Genomic DNA, 20,253 nt, shown 5'->3' with positions numbered 1-20,253 from the left:
CCAGGGCATCTGTCCCCACTAGGTAGAGCCTGTACAAACACACCTGTACCCGGAGGAGTAGTGAAAAATCCAACTTTATTACAAAAAATGTAAGAAGTGTCGGGGAAAAGTAATTATTGAGAATGATAGGGCAGCTCATATCAGTTTCAACTTTATTAGAAAGTAAAGTTGCAGTAGAACTACAAAAATTACTGAATTACTAATTCTAGGTGTAACCTTTTTCCCCAAGCTTATGTAAAGATCAAGTTTATTAAACAAAGTCTAATAAAGTCAAATAGACGACTGTAGCGTAACTGTAAAACTGAAAAGTTCATATTTTCAAAATATGAATGAATGGGGAGTAAAATTGGTATTTTAAAGCAAAACATGTTGAAACTGTCAACGGCAAAGAATATGAATAAGCACATCCAGTACAAAGCAAACACACTCCACACCCACAAATCCACACTAATCCACACAGGGCCGTTGGACGACAATCATTTAAATATGGAGCAAACATCCTTGTGCTTATGTGCTTATGCGATTGACATTAAACTTACAGAAATACACGGTTGAGAAATTGAACACAACACACCAGAAAAGCACGAGAATCAAACAACCAACCACTGAGTGTGTGAGTCAGCTGAGTTGTGTCATCCACAGGCTGGGTCTGTTTTCAGCTGCTACAAAACATGCACTCTTCCTTCTGTCAGTTTGTGTACGTGTAGGAGAGTGTGTGTGTGTGTGTGTGTGTGCGCGCGAATCTAGCCGTGTCTCTGTCTGCGTCTCGCTGTCTGCCAAGGCATGGTTCTGCTCAGCCACATGGCCCTCAGTCTGTTTGTGCAGCGCAGCAGCGGTCTGTACGATCCGGAGGTCAGTGTGTGTGTCTGTGTGTCTGTGAGTATCCCCCGGGGCTGCCCCGCTCACACCTGCATCTCACTGTGTCAGCAGGAGTAAAAACGTACACACTGGCGCAGACCGCAACACAAACAACACCACCACCACCACCACCACCGCCGCCGCACAGCAGATGAATAGAGGCACAAGAAAAGCGAAGGCTGAAAAAGTGAATTTCAGAGTCTGGCATGGATTCATTGTTAGTCCTGTCTGTCTTTCACTTTCCTGGCAACTGCCTTGTTGGATAATGACAGCAGACTCTGACGGTGTGTTCCCCGTTCAGCTCCAAACCACAGGCTCAGATCAATGCCTAATAAGTGGCTCCTCTGCAAAATTTGGGGGAGTGAACGAAGGGTGCAAATAGCACCTTTTAAGTGTTTTTTTTTTAAAATCCCTGTGCAAATCACCGATCACTGGGTGATATTAGTTGCTGTTGGGACCATGGGCTAGAATTAACCGTCATCCAGGAAGAGATAACAGCTGTGTGTCCGTCAATGGCTTTTATTTATTACAATGTATCAAATTTTAAAAACAGCTGACACCAAAATTTGTGACATGTGCCTGCTATTGCGTGGCCTGCGAAAAGCTGTAGTCGGCAAACCTGTCAGCTGCTGTGAAGACTGTGAGCTGTATGTGTGTCTGGCCTATATGGTTTTTTTTTTCCTTAGTTTTGTCTTTGCTCCTCAGAAGCTCAATAACCCACCACCTGTCTGCCTGGTCCTAAACCCTGCGGCAACAGAAAGATGGGCCCAGGGGACAAAGAAAGCCATTGACACGGTGGGACGCTGATAGTCCCTGCACTGTGTGGCTGCTCCGCCATAGACACTCCTGTTAGATTAACCCCCTGTCACCTCAACAAACTCTATTTGTGTGTGTGTGTGTCTGTGTTTGTGTGTGTCTTGCCTAGCTTCAGGACAAACAGGTGGCATGCTGTAATGAGCTGCAGACAGGGTCACATCAGCAGCAGAAGTCGCAACTGATGACAAACACGCCAACCAGGAACGAGACTTGGTTGGGGAAACAGCAACCTAGTCGGTGTATGTATCTCAAAGTCTCTGAATCCCTCTTAACCCAAAAAAAAAAAAGCCGTCATGATCCTTCCCAAAACATGTGCAAGGCCGGTGAAACTTTATAGTATAACTTTCAGAGAGGCCTTGCTCCATTAAAGGGTTACAGTGTGGAGACAGCTGTCAGTGGGGGGGGAAGTCAGGGAGTAGTGGGGTTGAGCTGGGGGTGTCCCTGGACATAGAGCGGTGTCTACAGACAGAGAGACACGGCCTGCTGTCAGCTGATATAGTCTGAAAAACAAAAAAAAGGTAAAAACCTGAGGATGGAAAAAGCACGGAATAAGAGAGAGAGTGTGCTTATGTGTGCTGCATATAGTGTGTGTGTGTATGTGTGTGTGTGTGTGACTGTATTGATGTTTAGACCAATGTGGGCCAGTAGTGGAGATGAGGAGGGCAGGGTGAGGGAGGGTTGCGGGGGATCACAGCAGCTGTTGCCCAGCACACGCTACAGTCACTCAACACAGCAGGGCTGCACAATGAAGCCCCTTCTCCCACTGCGTGTGCATGTGTGTGTGTGTTTGCGTTTGTACGCACACACGCACGGCGCCATAATGGACGTGCAGATTGTCGTTCCTGTGTTTTCAAGGAAGACAAAGAAGCGCTGCATGTGATCTGATATTGCAGTCAACTTTCTCTGCTCTCTGTCTCTGTTTCTGTTTCCCAGGAACACATTCACACCCACAGCCGACCTGAGGTAGACCGGGCATTGTCAGTGAGACGTACTGCGCTCTGGTAAATGAATGCTAATAAAATTCCAGCTTAAGATGACCTTAGCAGGGGGTTATTCAACCAGTGAGGCTACAGTGGAGTCGCATACTGCGGCAACCTGGGTGACTGACTGAAAGAGAGGAAGCTGTTGTTTTAACCCTCAGCTGTCAAAGGCCATGCTGAATAGGCTTCAGCTTCCATTATTATTGCCAAGCCTTCACTGATGCAGTGGCGTCGTGTCTGTTACTGAAACCGATAGCTAGGGATCTGTGGGCTGTGGTATTAATGCCCAGCCTTACCACATCAACAGGCAAGACTGTTATGCAGAAATACAAAAATTCTTATCAACCTAAATCAGAAAATTAAAGGACAGCCGTGGTAGGAAAAGAGCATTCTTTGCCTTTGTGATTTCTGTGTAAAGAAGTCTTTTAAATTCAACCTGGCACCCTCTGCTGCCATATGGGGCCAACATTATTAGAACTTTCCTTGTGTAACTTTTATAAATAATGGATTAAGCTTATTTTTTGTTGCAATTGTGTCTCGAGAAAACAATAACTCCACCAAAAACAAAAAGCAGCTAGGTGACAGTACTGTCAGAGAGAGCTAGAAGTGTGGGCATTGCATAATAGAAGTGTTGCTGCCTTCTTAGTATTTAAAGACAAAGGGCCAGAGGATAAAATTCCCATTGCACATATTTTCCACTGTTATTTATGGCCACCTGTGAAGACAGTGTCTGCTCCTCATGTTTAATTTCATTTTGAGTGTAGAAGAGCATAAAAGAGGATAGAAGCGTTTGGCTCTGGCACCCAAGAGAGGCTGACAATGTATGTGCATTAGAGAGCAGCAGGACCACTTTCATCTGGTCCTGTGTCTGCGTGGCTGAGAATAAATGGTGGCTCCATTTCAGCTCCTCTGCCCTGCTGCCCTGAAATCCATCCATGCTCGCTGCACCTCTCTGATGGATGGGGACACAGGGGCAGAGTAGGAAGAGAAGACGGAAAAAGAGGGACTGAAAAAAGGCATAGAGGAGGACAGAGCAGAGTGGAAACGGCCCATTGCTCTGTGTTCTGATGAGACCTAGTCTCTGTGGTGCCAGATGTGCCTCACCTTCCGAGCGAGAGAGAAAGCAAACAGAAAGGGAAAAATCCCATCGTCACCAGTAATGCAGAGGAAGCTATTTGCAAGCTGTTGCCAAGGCAACAGGCCCGGCTCTGACCTCAGGAACACCCCCACATCCACCACCACAACCACCACTAGTCCGTCCAACCTTCAGCAGTCTACGGTAAACAGCTGGCACCTTTGGGACTTCCTGTCACCTACACCTCCCATTAAACATGTATAGACACACATATACACACACACACACACACACACACACACACACACACACACACACACACACACACACACACACACACACACACACACACACACACACACACACACACACACACACAGGCGGCTCCCCTACACCCTATCCATTTTTAATGAGAATTAGCCAGGCTACCACGTCACTGGAATGAGGCACATCGATCATGAACACAATACCCATTCCAGCAGAGAGAGAGAGAGAGAGAGAGAGAGAGGGAAAGCAGGGGAGGGCTATAACTGTGTGTGTTTGAGTGGACCTAATGACAAAAGGCACAAAAGCAGAGCAAATACTTGCTGCTGAATGAAACCCAATGGAATCCACAGGCCCCTGAGTCCCTCAGTCCGACGGTGACCCTGCAGCCACTGTTTCCTGTGTCCAGGCTAACTAAACAAAGATGGCTGAGCCTTTTCCCTAACTGGCCACTCTTTAATCTTTTCTAGTAATCCTTCTTTATCTAAGCACAGTGGCCACATCTCCCATGTCTCTTTCTCTCTCTCTCTCTCTCGCTCTCTCTCTCCTCCCCCTTCTGGTCCACTTTTCCTCAACTCACAAAATCCTTCCACTGTACAAATCTGCACTGTAGTGTAATACCGGAGCCATCTCATCCAACTTGTTGACATCCACCCACATGGAATAGCATTCTCTCACAGTAAGGAAAAACATTGAAAACAAATCATCTGCATTGGAAGCAAGTGCTATCTTTCCCCTCTTTGTTTAACTTGTTTTACAGCCATTCTGAAGACTGAAATTGAGAATAAATTCCCTCCCTAGGTGTTTTTGCAGTGTGAGACTGAGGCTAGTCAGCGGTTCAACCAAATTATCCTAAGCCCGGCTGGCCCTGAGAAGAGAGGTGAGGGGTTGTGTTGAAGTGTTGTGTCTAGTCTGAGGATAATCAGGCCTGAAGACTCACACCAATTACACCCAGCTTGATTAAGGACAGAACAGGGGCATGTGCTTGGTTGTCGGGGGTGAGCGGCTGCTGATCCCTCGGAGGCCCTGAGTTGCCCCTGTGCAAAGACGCCACAACAGCTGGAAGCCTTGATGATGGCTTAAGACCCACATTCCAAGAGCAAAATGTGTAAAAGTAATTAATTACGGCCACATGTACGCATAATGAGTGCACATAAAAATCCCCCTCATCCAGTACATAAAAAAATACAACCTCTATCCCCTGGATAAAGGTTGTACTGTTGCTATCAGCTGCTCGGTTCCACATCGAAAGAAATTGGTTATGTTTCTGTTGATGTTTTTGTAATAGATGTCAGACAAGTCGTTTGAGAGAAACAAGTTTTGTGTAGAAATACACAATATTGATTTTCTTCTACTGAGTAACATTTATTAAAGAACTGTCTATAGCACTAATGCAGGATAGGTGCTGAATAAATGGAATTTAGGGGAATCAGGTGGGAGATACAGTACCATTGTGTGTTAGTGCTTTTTCTGAAGGTCAGACCCTTTTATACTAGGTGGTTTTCAAACAACAGATTTTAAAGTAGAAGAAATAGCATCTAGAGTAGATATTACTCAATGATTTTAAGAGGCTAAACGTGGGAGGGAGAAAAGGCTGAGGCAAAACAAAATGATACGGCTGGCATCATCTACAAATGGCCATGCCCCATACTTCAAAAATGATATGGTGTGAAAATCGCAGCTTTTAACCCTTATTGTCAAAGACAGCTCTGTCAGCCCATCTTTTCCTTTCTGTCTGTTCACCCACTCAAAGGCAAAATGCACACACAGACACATGAACACACACATTCATTTTGTTCATTGGATTTGGTCTGAGCTCCTCGACTTTGGTCACATGAAAACATCAAGACACTGCATAGCATCACAAGGCTGATTTAAAAGAAAATTAAAGGGGAGGGGGGGCTAGGGGCTAATCGGGAGGAGGCATGGCAACAACCCAGAGAGCTTCACTAACTCTCTCTGAATTGAAACGGTACCATAGTGGATATCTAGCCATCACGGTTGGGTCAAGCAAAGCTGCTGTTTTTCTAATCTCCATGCCAAACAGCTTCAGTAGCCCTCCAGCATCCCCTCCTCCAGCCCATATTCAGGCTTTACTCCCTCTGTAACCCCTCAGTCCTGGGCAAGCCTGGTCCTTGGCAGTTCATCAGAAGTAACAGACTGGTAGGAAAGAAAACTGCCAGGCAGGAAAGAAGGGGAGGACCAGGTCAGGCGTGTGCCTTCTGACCGCAGTTTGAACTCTGAAGTTGAGTGGCCATTATGTCTTAACGTTGACCCAGGAACAATGATTATGTATCTAAAGTGGAAATAATACACTTCAATGTTTTATTCCTGACACCTCTTGTGATGAACAGTCATTGTTGTGGTGACTGTGGTGGAATTCATGTGGTCGAGACTTAGGCCTTTTTTCCTTAAGATTATCTGTCATTTGGTGTTTCTGTAGGTGACGCTGATGTGTTTGTCGAGTGCTGGTGGCTCTTCTTGTTCAGCCTGATTAATTGTTTAAATACGCATTTAAGACCTCCAAAAGCATTTTGAACAATTCATTTAAGAGCCCCCCCCAACCCCCCTATGTTGCTGGGAAAAAACACGGATAAAAATCCCTTCCCTAATGGACATGCATGCAGACCGACTGTACATCATACAGGACACACACACCACACACGTGCACAAACGTGGCATTGAATTTCAGCATGTGTCCCCTGGACCGACCGCCAACTGTATGGATTAACGACAAAGTGGGGCAGTGGGCAATAAGGAAGGTGGAGGAGGGATATGGGACTGTCTCCTAACGTCTGTTCGTGTGTGTGTGTGTGTGTGTTTAGATATTACAGACTAGAGGACTAGAGGGAGGAATCACAGGGGAGCTGTGAGGCAGCGAAGGGAGTGTGACCATAGAAATAATGGAGTGAGGGAATCGACCAGTGAGGAGGATGAAAAATTCAACCAGTCAATACAGCTAGGAGTGTATCAATTATGTATGGCTTCAATCCTCTTTTTGGGCAAGAAGATGAGGGGAATAGGTTAGACCGAGAAATGGGTGTGTTTGTGTGTGTTTTGATTGTGTGTGTGTGTATACGTGCCGACTGTGTTTTTGTACATACCGCAGACAACTGAACCCTGGCTGCCGACAGCTTTAAAATGCTCAGAACACTTTTCAGTAACTTACATCAAAAACAGTGTTCATAAAAAACAAAAACATGGCGAGACGTCTGACTCCCAACTACTTCTCACCGTCTTTCTATTTCTCAGTCCATGACTGCATTTTTCACTCCTAATTTCCAACGTTAATGGAATGCGTGCCACCGAAACAACCCTAATAGAATACCTGCTTGGAAAAAAAAAAACACATTCATTTAGTTACTGTGTGAATGACTTAACAGTTTCACTTAATAGCACAATGTCAAGTACAGCTAATGATACCTACAGAGCCTCTACTACTTTCCAGATCCCATGTGCACCCTCTTATACAAAGGTAAAGATGTGAAGATGGATACGGGTGATATGATCTGAAACTCCCTGGCTCTTTCCCCGGCCCTTTCTCGTCCTTCTTTTCCACTTATCTCCCCATCTCCTCCCCTACCCTTTTTTCCCCTCCCGAACCCGCTCTTCTGCGCTCCTGTGTTCGCTCTCCTTTGCTGCTCCCAGTCGAGGTGGCCTCTTTGCTCTGTAATTCAGTCAGGAGGCTAAAAGGAGGAAATTACATCCATGCTGCCTGGCCACTTTGAACTCTCAGCCCCACTCTACCCTGCTTGCTGACTGGCAACTGTTTTAAAGGCCCACACTGACATTTAAGAGATGGAAACGGGGAGCTGTGAGAGTGTCTGTGAACCTGTATGTGTGAGTATGTGCACTCATGCGCAAAGACAGCTATAAAAAGTGACACACTGACATACCATGATGAAACATCCTGGTTTATATGCTTATTTTTTATTTAATAATAATTATTCTTACACTGTAAATGCCTCTTTTTTGGTAGTTAAATCAATGCATGTCTGTATACTTTGCATACGTGTATCATGTGGGCTCAAGTACTTCAGCAACATACTGCAAATGGAGCCTATGAACTGGGTGTGCTCTTGTCTAATGAAGTACTTCTCTCTTTCTGTCACACTGACTTCGTACCTGGCAACCTACCTTCACTCAGCCAGGTTCAGACCTCATGAGAAACTGGGCGCTAATTCTAAAAGGTATAGGGGGCCTGAACAGCAGCCACTTCAACGCCTGATATGACTCATTATGACATTAGCAGTGGGTTGGAAGTCTTTAGTAGTGAAAGAATGGAAATTTAAGTGTGCTTAAGCTGCATTAGAGCTGAAATGAATGTATATATAGTGGACTGCTCATAAGTGAGTTTGTTTGAGTGATACAGACTACATTAACAACCTGTTACTTACTCCTACACTTAACACCTGCCTTCTCCTCCATCTCTGTCTCTTTATATATCTAGATCAGTCCATGTGTAGAGTAGTCAAAGGCCCAATGTCTGGCTACATACCATTATTATATTTCTTTATGTCTTCACTTCTCTGCTTGCACTCACTTAAGCTTTATTTGAGTGATTTCCTTTTCTCTCAGTCACCTATTTTTTTTACCCACGTCTGGACTCACTGTCTATGTGACGTTCTTGTTGTTTGTCACATCGCTGTACCTCTTTGTCTTTCTATCTCTGGCCTGTCTGTCTTAGTTTAGCGTTTCTGCGTGTCTCTCAGTGGGATCCCAGACTGTCAATGCAGCCAGTAATGAGGTGTATGCTTCAGTCAGCATGTGAAGAGTTAATAAGGGAGCAGCAGAGGCCAGCACACATCAACAGGCATGAGTGTGTGCATGCGTATGTGTGTTTGAGGAGGGTGTGAAGGCTAGGGAGCCTTCCTGGCACACTTAAGGCTGTCTGTCGACCAATGAGGGTATTGATTTGGAGGGGGAGACAGACAGAAATGAATTCTGATTTACAGAGGGACTCCACTGTGCATGTCTGAGTGTGTAAGGTTTATGTGTGTGTGTGTGTGTGTGTAACAGAATGTGTGTGTGCATGCCTCTGAGCATGTTTGTTCTCTTTGTCTCAGCATCTCTCCCAGTGTACATGATGTACATACAAATGAAGGGTTTGGTTACACCCCACTGCTCTCAGGGCTGTTGCTTGTGCATAAGTGTAAGCATGTGTGTGTGGGTTTGTGCCTAGATGGATGTTAGTCTGTGTACATGAGAAAGGGAGACAGATAGGGAGGAGGAACATCGATAACAGCGTTTAGGTGGTGAGGGACACTTCATCTAATCCCAAACTGGGTGTGTATGCGTACACGTGTATGTGTTTGTGTGTGTGTCTGTCTGTTTATCTGTGAGGACCATGTTTGGAAGAATGAAAGCATGCATATATGTATATGTGTGCTGTGCATGTTTGCATGTGTATCATCACACTCATCCATTAGCTGTAACAATAAAAACCAGTTACCGGTTAATATATATAAACTACCACATGAATGTATATATGCTGTATATTTACGGGGTATATATATGTATGATGTACAACTTTAAAACAGGTAACTGGTTTTAATGTTGTGGCTGATCGGTTGTATGCAGACAAAAGCTATGGGCAATTTATTAGATTTGCCTATAAAGAAACTCCGTGGGGTGAGAAGGAGAAAGAAAGCAGTGACTGATCAATGGTGGTGTGTCTAAAAGTGCCTGGCTGTCTTTGTTTGGCAGAAGAGGAAAAATCAACATAATGAGCCCAAACTGCCTTTGTGTCTCACTCTCTTCGTCTCTCTTCTCTCAACCACCCTCTGTCTCTTTCTCTCTCTCATCCCACGGCTCTCAGACAGCTGCTTCTGTGCAGCCAAATTAACTGCTCCCCAGTTGCTTTTGAAAAGTGTGAAATAAATAAGTGTTTTGCCTCTGAGGTATATAGTGTTTTTGGTTCCACATGAACTTTAAACAGCTGTGGATGCTGCCTCCATTCAGAGTGTAGGTAACAGTATTTGTCCACCACAAATCTGTTGTGCAATTGTTCCATCCCCAATCCCCCACACAGCCACATCCGTCACTCTGTGGCCCTATCTATTACGACCATGTGATCCCTCTGGCTTCAAATATCCGATTTACAAGTCAGCAAGAAGGGTAATATTTCAGCGGGCTGTCGGCAGACGCGCTGTTTAAATCACTGGCCTTATCTAGCGTGTGCTCTTTCTAATATTTTTCCTCAAATATTACATTAGGAGATATATGTTATCCATCCCTGCACATTCATCTTCATTCAGTGTTTGTCTATAAGAGTGTGTGTTCTAGCGCATCTGAGGACAGCTTTGCCCAGCATCCTTAAGAGTGACAGCAAGCGTCTTTTTTAATATTTGTCATGTACAGTCCTCTTCTGTAAATGCTATCATTTACTCTTTACCAAAAACGTAGATTCGGGCCCAAATACAAGTTCTCTCAACACTGACGAGAGGAATCACAAGGGTAAACAGAGGATCTGGGGCATACACATCTGTAAATGATATCTATTGTACAATTTACAGATTTAGTATATTTATAATTCTTCTGCCCAGCAAGGGTCCAAAATGGGATATGTGACTATTTTTAACATTTTAGTAGTACACAGATGCAGACTACCGCACACACCCACACACACCCACCTACCCACAAACACACACACACACACACACACACACACACGGTACAATACTACATCCATCACTAGGGCTCAGGCTGACAGCTTTGTCAAAGTGAGCCGCAAGGGAGAGGAGAATGGCATTGTGGGATTGAGTTCTCCCATCGGACGCTACACTGACAGGAGAGAAGAACGGGGAAGAAAAGAGAAGAGAAAGGGGCAAAAGAAGTGGGGAAAATTGGGGAATGTGTTGCACAGCCCCAGTAAACAGAGACAGAGGGAGAGAGAGAGTGTGTGTGTGTGTGTGTTCTTCCATTGGGAAGAAGAAAGGGGTGAGCTGCCATGGGTAGCCCATCAAAACCAGCATCTCTCCTGCTGTAGCCTGTTTACTAAGACTGGCCTTGTGAAGGACAGACAAAGAGCATATTGCAGCCCTGGCAGCATGACTGCATCACACAGTAAAACACACACACACACACACACACACACACACACACACACACACACACACACACACACACACACACACACACAAGACCTCCTGAGGATCTGCCAAACTGCAGCAAATGAACCCGCCCGGGTTAGAACACACACACATCAACAAATGTACTCAGTGACAAATGCACGTAAGATGCACGTGTGTGCACATACACACTTATTCATCCCTTTAGAAGGCAGCTGGTGGTGTAGGGAAGTGAGCTGTCAGCCCCTCACAAACAAGAAAGATCAGTCTGCACAGCCAGCCTGAGACCTCTAACCGCAGTGCTGGGGACCAAGCCTGCTGCTCTCCACTGATGGCTGAGTTCCGCTTCAAAACCTACTACACTACACTTCACTTTGTGATTGCACCCCATCTCAGCACTGAGGAGTAAGGAAACTGACAGAAGCAAAAAAAAAAAAGACAGTAAAAGCGAGACAGAGAGGCAGGAAGACGTGCAGACATGGCCTCCCCAATTATAGACCAAACATTACCACTTTATTCACTTTACTCTTTGCCTGGCTTCTGACAAACCCTGTCGTGATTCCTTCAACCGGCACTCGTGTTTCTCCCTGACACTCTCTAGGCTCTAATTAGGCTTGTAAATAATTATTGCAATTAAAGCCTACAATTAGGAGGAGTGAAGCACTGCCATTAGGTTCACAATAAATGTCATGAGCATTCTGCAAAGGCACAGGGAGGAAAAAGACAAATGCTGTGCCATTATAGAGGCAGACAGACAGTTAGAGTGAAAGAGACAGAAAGAGAGAAAGGGGGACATACTCACAGCTTTTAATTATAGAGCTGATTTTTCTGGCAGGATGGCTCCTGGACTGTTCCTTTGGCTCATATTAGCAGTGACAAAGTGCGCATGCACACATGCGCACACACACATGCTACACACAAATGTGTACAATATACACACCTACCCAGACGGTATCAAAGCACATATATACACCCTCATATAAATGTAAGGGAAGAAAAAAATTAAGAGGAAAGTTATTCTGAATTCTGCATATAAGCACAGAAAAACAGTGTCGAGAGGACGGAAACTGGAGCTTAATCAGTGATTAATAGCACTTTTTTTCTGGATAATGAGGGGCTTTAAACAAGTTCAAGGACAGGTTTGCTACTCAAGGTACTTAGCGTGAGATTTTTCGCCTCAAACTGACCACCTCTATACGTATATATGTTTGTGTGCATATATATATATATATATATATATATATATATATATATAAAATGTATTTTTTTTTTTTCCCCCCCAGTGGCTACGTTTGTGGCTAATGGAAAAGTCTGAAAGACTGCAGACAGACAGAGACAGAGGTGTCAGAGAATCTAAGGATCAGGTATCCTTTTCCTCATTATCTCATATTATGTCAGAGGGCCAGTGAGAGACTCTTGTGGGGGGAGGGGGGGACAGCCGTGGGGTTTAAGCTGGTATTAAGGGATGGGCCGACGCACACATGTTCACAAAGACAGACACAAACAAACCCACCACAGGGTCTCTCATATGGGTCTTGAAATCCATTTATACTGGACTTGACACTATTGAGTCTATTTGGAAAGCCTTTCACCTGAAGCAGACGTGAAGCTACAGGGCACTTGTTTGATGACAGCTGAACGGTCTGGTAACACATACTGCTGCTAGTCACTGAATTCACAGCTTGTCTAGTGTGTTACTATGTATTGACCTCTGCTGATAAACCAGGGACTTGGGTGTGAAGGTGGGAGAGGGGGAAGGGGGGGTGGGTGGATGGATGGGGAAATGGGAGGTAAGAGGGGGGTTCAGGCAGGGACCTGGGTGCAAAGGCTTCTATTAATTAACACTTCGATGGGAGCTGACAGGACGTGTGCTGCTATCAAATAATGAGGTTAGGATTGGCCAATGGTTCCAGGGCACAAAACCTGATTAACACTAATCCTGGCTTAAGTCAATTAACAATGCCTGCTCAGGGACTCATGCAAATGAGGTGCCTTTGTTAGGTAGGCTAGCGCAACGGGGGCAAACAGAGCTCAGCATTCAGACATGTAAAACATCACCAGAACATAGTCGAAAGGGGAAAGGACACTCATATCTGTCATCATGAGAAACAAATAGCTGACTAGCAGTGGTCAAGCAAATGGATGCTATAAAAACATGATTCATTGAAGGGGCGTCTCTAACTGACCTGTCGAGTGACCCCTTTGCTATAATGAACAGATTCAGTCAACCCTTGAACTTCCCACAACCCCTGACCTCACAATGCTGAGAAGCAGCACATAAATAGATGAAGTGCACATGAATTACACCAAACAAATGGAGCAAGTATGTGAACATACTATACATGCACATAAACCTTCGAATGCATCTGATTCAGGCAGGAAAGAGGGCACATTCAACTTGGACACACATTTTAACTACCATAAAGAGAAATATAACTTGGGTAGTCACTTTTCCTTGAAAAAGTACTTCAAACTATAGCTTTTTATTCATCAGTTTCAATGTCATATGATACAAAACTATGTCAGTGAAAAATAAACCATAAATCGGCAGAGAGATTACTGTAATGGGGGATGGGACTGTGGACAGAGTGAGTATATGACCCTTTAATGGTCAAAATTAAAATATAGAATGAAATTAGCGGTGAGTGGCCAGGCGGTCAAACAAGGCTGAACATAGACATGAAAAGCTGCAAACAACAGACAGGCAGATGAACACAGACAATTAAAATAATGAATGCATACAGTAAAAAATATGCTTTAAAATTTCAAGATACAACTAAATATACACTTAATATAAACTATCATCAAGCTAGAGCAATGTGCAGTCAAACTACACTAGAACACACAAACGCACATATACAGCCATACATACGCATGGCTTCAGATTAAGGGAGCTTGACAAGTAGGACAGGGATGAAAGCGGTTTCTCGTGAATGAAAAGCTAAATTGCATCATCAATAACATGGGATGTGCGTATTGACAAGGGAATTTATCCTAATTTGTCCAGGTGTCAATATCAAGTGAAGCTGTCAGGGAAAGCAGCAAAGAATCTAAGCCAGAGTTTCCAAGCTGCAGTTACAGCCCCCCCCCAAATCCAACTGCAGAGCACCTGGGTAGCCGTGCAATTGATTTGCTAGCCCTCACCCCTACGGCTGCCAAACTGACCCCGCCGTTGCACTTACATCCCTGATAAAACATGACTGCCAATCTATCAAGGCCAGTGTCTGCTGTCTGACTGATAGGAGGCTGTCCCAGAGATGTTTGTCTGTTTTTGAGGTCTGTCGAAAAACACACAGATGCTAGTAAGCGGTTCCCCTCTCATAATCAGTTCCAACGAAGGTGGGATGGGATGCAGATGTGTGGTCCATATGTTGGCACATGGCATCACAGTTTTCTCATGCATGACAGGTCACTTCTCTCATATACGTAAACGATGGTTTAACGACTTTATGGTTGCCTTGTATTGTCAGCTGAACCATATAAAACAAACCTCATTTGACCTCAGTTGAAGGCCTAAGTTAGGTACAATATATCTTTGCTAACTCATATTCACGTGGTGCAAAACCCAACCACATATACAACGAGGGAATCAGGGAACATTCAGGAACTTATGAGAGAAAGATATCTCTTATACCCTGTGGGACGCAGAAAGGCATTTCAAATGCAGAGGTAATCGAGGAGAATATTCAGCATTCTGTTTTTTGAAACTCTGAAAAAAATACTTGAGAAGGAGTGAGAAGACTGTGGGACTTTAGAGAGTTTCTAACGGAATTCAGCACATTCCACCGATTGCTCTTTCATCCTGAAAGTTACCTCTTTATTGTCCCCTTTCTTTTAATGGTGGGTAGTCATAATTGGGACTCTTTGTTCGAGTGTCACTGACGGACAGATTGGTGAGAAACACAGAGATAAGGGTCAATGGTCAAACCCCTGGTCTTGTTCACTCTCTGGCACCCGCAAGCTATCCAGACTACCCTGGGGCCAGCACAATGTCATGCAACGGCAAGGCAACAGTTTGCCTTGCCGTTGGAAACCGGAAACTGCTTCACTACTCAGCCCTAACAGCAAACTAACCGCTAATGGAAAGGAATGAGGAACTCAAAAGAAGTAAACACAAAGCGCTAATCTTTTGTCCCTGTGCCATTTTGACTTTGTTTGTCCTACTGTTGTGCCCAGTCTTTTCCCCTCCCCATTGGATTATTGTTCTTCTTCTATTAGATAAGGTAGCAAGCATCTTCCGGTAAGCTCTGAAATAGATGGTAAATATAAGTTGGGCTCTTAGGAAAATAAAAGCCACAAGAACTTGCATACATAATTAAGTCTTTGAATGAGTGGCCTGGACATGAGCTAGTCCAATCTGTTTGTTGTGGAGACTGTAAACAGTAAACCCAGGAAACAAACAGCTTTTACCCACACTGCTGCTGGTCGCTTTTTATAAGTCTGAACGAGCGGTAACACCTACAGTGCACAGTTGATGGCCTGGCCACAAACCATCATTTGTTCTATGCCCATTAACACACGAAATCAGCATGTCATACACACTAAGTCCTGCATAATAATGAGCCAGTAGCATGTCAGCTAATCTAAATCTGGACAAGGTGTGAATGAATCCTATTTCCTCCTGTCTTGATAAGCACTGAACCCATTTCCTCCCAATCTAACCACACCAGCCAAACAAAGGGTCTGGGGGATAAGGGGAAGGAGGGAGGAGAACCAGAAAACTCTGGGGGGCAGGTGCTTGGAGGGAGAATAGGTTGAGAAGAGGCCTCATAAAAAAAAAAAAAAAAAAGGTTTAAAAGAAGAAGAAAGAATCCATGCATGGATTTCAAATTTCACAGCTGAGCACCTGAGAGAAATTGCCAGATTTGAAAAAAAGAGGTCTTCCTTTCTTTCCTGATAATCTGTGAGCTGTAATGTTGCCGTTCCATACAGCTGGCTAAGGGAGGAAGGATGGCGTATGAGGATTGGAGGCTGAGGGGGTTTAATGCTTGCTAAAGAGCCAAGAGTGTATTGGAGAGTGACAGCAGCACATGGCTGAAAGCCTCTATAGGGGGAGGATTGTGTATTTGTCCATGAAAGACAAGTCTGTTTTACAAGCTAGCTCAGTATCCCTCAGTTGGTCATGCTAGCAAGAATTTCACACTTATCCTTACAAAGAGCTGGCAATTAGAGGGCCAGTATTTCACTGGAAACACTATTAAATCTGTTAAGGTCTATTATGTACTCGTGTGTGCCACAGCCATAAAACATTACAAAAACCATTGAGCTCCACTACAAAGTCAACAGCTGCCTCTTTTCGTGGGATTAAATTATGATGTGATAAAAACTTAACCACTTTTATTTTTTTTGTGTGTAGTTTTTTAAACTTTATTTATTAAGGTGTTTTTAAAAACCTTTTCAGGCAGAACTAAGGCCACGCCACAGGTATCACTTCAAAACCCTTGCAGATGTTAAATCTTGATTGTCTGCTATGAATAATACATTACAGCCTGGGCTCTCCATTTTGGCCGCTGACCAAAGCAACCGGCATAATGCAGTCACCAGTCCCAGCGCACTGCATTGTGTTGATAAACTGACAACAAAGAGTGCCAATGCTGCTTCAGGGCTTGTCTAGGCCACAGTGTCAGGCGTGCTTGTACTGTATGTCCCTTCACCGGCCTGAACTCTCAAAATGCAGAAGACATTCAAAAATACACAAATGCAGGACTGGTCACTAAATTCAGAGAACCAGGTGACGTCGTTTTGCATTCTCAGGCATACATATCCTGAAAAAAAAGAAAGAAAGAGAGAGACCAGTTGGTTAGGATGAGGCCAGGCCAAACACTCGGGCAGATCCTACTAAATGAATTTGCATGAGCTGGCAACAGCACCGGTGGTTTAGCTATGCTCCAACTGCCATTCACACATGAATACTCTTTCTACCTGTTTGATTAAAGCCTCTGCTGGAATAATTATGTCTTTAAAGCAGGCACAGTGTATCTGGCTGTATGTAAAGTATGGCTTATAGATAAAGCTTAAAGCCCTCTCTCCTTTACCATGTGAAACATATGCAGATGTTATGTAGTACGTACATATGTGTGCTTTGTTCATGCAGAGCAAGATGTGGTATTCAGTTGGAAATCTACGGCTTTTGATGCAATATTAAATGCAGTGAGGTGTTTTAGGAATGTAAGACATTTCAGGGGCATTTCATAAGACTAAGGCATAGGACTGTATTTGCTGCTGACATTGCTGCCGAGCCAAGTACCAAAAATTGTCGGATTATTGGTCTAAATATAGAGGCTGTCACACACTCACGCAACATGACTCAAACATGTGATCTTGCAGAAGTCCATATGATGGATCTGCACAATCACAGGATGCACCAGGAGAGTTGGCAGACAAAAAGTGCAAAGTGTGAGAAATCCAAAAGATGATGCAACAAACATGTTTTTGAGGTTTTTCAATAGAGGCACCATAGTGGATATACACAGATGTCTGAAGATAAATCTTGAGATGAAAACCTGCTGTTATGTATTTCAGGACTGTCAGTAATGATACAGCACCCTACTGGAAGGCATACACACACACACACACACACACACACACACACACACAAACACACACTCTTACTCCCTGAGAAGAGAAAGTCAGTGAGCCAGGTCTTTTCATCAGTTCCACTGCACTGCCTCGCACTGGGCCAATCTCACCACATCATTAATATGGTGGATGTTATTGTCATTACATCTACAAAACAAAAGCACAGTTTAACATGACAGCACTATGGATCGAATATGAAACAGAGAGCTATTAAATATTTTTGGGGGTGAGTGAATGATGGTGTGGGAGTGTGAGAAAAAAAACTGAGAACGAGAGAGAGCATAAAGTTCTTTCACATACTGAAAGATAATTTGGGGTAGGCAGTGAATGTGTAAGAGTGAGTCTAGGAAGATCTATACATATGCAGTAGGTGTAATCTATACATATGCGGGTGAGAGAAAAAGGCTAGATGAAAAGCCTCTGAAAGCCTTATGGAGATTCAATTTGAATACTGAATGGGAGACCGGCGCTTGCCTGTGTCTGTAATTATGGTGTCCATGTGATTGCGTGAGCCTGTGCATTATGTCGGTACCTATGCAAATGAAAATATGAGGAAGCATGTGCGTGTGTACATGTTTGTCCCTGTGGGCGCCTGTCTGCATGTTTGTATTTACAAAGGCCTCGCACATCCCACGATTCTCAGCCTTGCCACGACACACACAGACAGGTGTGAGGACTGGAGGGAGCGAGAGCCCAGATTCTGGAGCATGGCCTCACTAAGCAAATATTACTCTCTCCCGATTTCTGTCTCCCTCTCTTGCTCTGTCATTCAGTATCTGTCTCTCTCTTTCACTCTCTGTATTCTCTCTTTCCCACTGTGCCAAACACAGAGGGCCTCTTTGTTATTCAGAGTAGGAAATGCAACTGGAGCCAAATATGCCCTGTTTTCTGTTTGATATCATCCCTCCTTTGTTCTTGCCGTCTCCCATCACCATGCGCTTGGCCTCAGACGGCATCAGCCAGACACATGGGAACAAGTGAAGCTCAGAAAACATAGATCTCGTGATGTCCTGGATGTCTAACTTCAAGTGCAGCTCGAGGTGATATTTAGATTAACGATAAGATGAAGGTCAAATAGATTTATTCCACTGAACGTTAGTGTAAAAGCGCTGGTTTGGAGGTGGCTTCTGTGATTTTACAGTGGATACTGCTAGTAGATTCCTGAAAAATTCAGTTGTATCCATTACTATAGGTTCTAAATTCATCCCCCTGCGTAGAAAGAGGCTTCATCACAGAGAATACTCTTACTAAGATACACATAAGTATGGGCAGTTCCATCTAGACTTATAAAATAAATGACATTGAAATAGGTCCAGGCTTTAAGGTTGGGGAACATCAGAAGTTAAATTCTAAATAAATCCAATTCTAACCGTCCATATCAAACAAGAGTATGTCAAAACCTAGTATATGGCTGGACTGTATATGGTCAATGTGCAAAACTGAGTACATAGTTGAAAACTGTTGTAGAACCGCTGCAAACAACTACTGTCAATGAAAAGGGGCTAAAGCCTGCTTGAAAAGTCGCTAGATGTAGCTCGATGACGTAATACGCTAATGAGCATCTTCACGACATCATCATGTCTTATTTGCATCCTGCCTAGTGTCATTTCCAAAAAGTTGCCAGATTTTTTCTCGCTAGGTTCTTTTTGAAAAAAAAAAAAAAAAAAAGGCTCTGAAGGGGTCTGAAAAGTTGATAAATCTAGCGGAAAAAAGGCGCTAAGTTGGCAACGCTGCCTGTAAACGCCCCCATGATGACGTAGCAAAAACTGCGCGTGACAATGCAACGGCAAATTGGGAAACTCCAACATTCGGCCGGCCGACCAATGATGTAATGTCATCACTCGGTCACTCAGCATTCGGCGGACCAATGGTGTAACTTCATCAGTCAGTCAAGTCAGCGTTCGACATTCATGTTTATAGGGCTGGCCCCGCTGTTGCAGTCCAGCCAAAAACATGTAGTTTCAGTTGAATTTGACACATTAATGAAAAAAGGCTGAATGAGTGTGTGGCCACGCTGAACCCCAATCCAGTTACTCTCTCAGTCTAAGTATAGTTGTATCCTTGAACATGCAGGGCAACATCCCCAAAGCAGCTGAGAGCATTTGAGTATGTGTGTGTGTGTGTCTGTCTGCTTCGATCCTCCCCAACCCCCGGAGAGCAAGACAGAAGAGTCGACATGCTGAATACTAATAATATTCACCAACATCACTTCTCATTCAGATGACTAGCAGTTATGAGCTCAACATCAAAAGCTTGTTTCATCCGCAGAATAAGTGGGAAAAAAGGATTTAATAAATACGGGAAACAGACTTTAGTCTCAGTACAAACTCTTCTTTACTTGTGTAATTCATGTCATGCCTTGCAACAGAGTCATCATCTCACTGTCAGATACCAGTGCATATACTGTGTTTGTGCATGAACTTAGCAGATTGGAATACTTATCCTCGAGATATCCAAAAAAAAAACAAAAAACATTTAAATACTAGTTGTACGATCAAAATACTTTGTTGAATATACTGTACAAATGTTAATAAAAGAGAGAATTTTCATTTCTGTGGTATGCCTTTGTAAGAAATCGGTAGTGATATTGGATGAAGTACTGAGCTATTAC

At 43.9% G+C, this 20,253-nt stretch overlaps 1 protein-coding gene across 8 annotated transcripts in view; it reads right to left on the bottom strand.

Annotated features, from left to right (window-relative positions):
* The window catches only part of plxna2 (plexin A2), a 163,667-nt gene that overhangs the window by 72,719 nt on the left and 70,695 nt on the right, over positions 1-20,253 (bottom strand). Inside the window, exon 5 of one of the 8 annotated variants that reach the window (XM_040152522.1) lies at positions 16,493-16,828. The exons of the other annotated variants lie outside the window; for them this stretch is intronic. Within the exon in view, the coding sequence (XP_040008456.1) occupies positions 16,814-16,828 (15 nt within the window). The 3' untranslated portion in view covers positions 16,493-16,813. Of the gene's footprint in view, positions 1-16,492; positions 16,829-20,253 lie in introns of those variants that run through there. 8 annotated transcript variants of the gene reach the window in all.

Source organism: Xiphias gladius, chromosome 18, assembly GCF_016859285.1.
Source record: "Xiphias gladius isolate SHS-SW01 ecotype Sanya breed wild chromosome 18, ASM1685928v1, whole genome shotgun sequence".
Taxonomy (NCBI): Eukaryota; Metazoa; Chordata; class Actinopteri; order Istiophoriformes; family Xiphiidae; genus Xiphias; species Xiphias gladius.
This window is presented reverse-complemented; position numbering and strand designations above follow the sequence as displayed.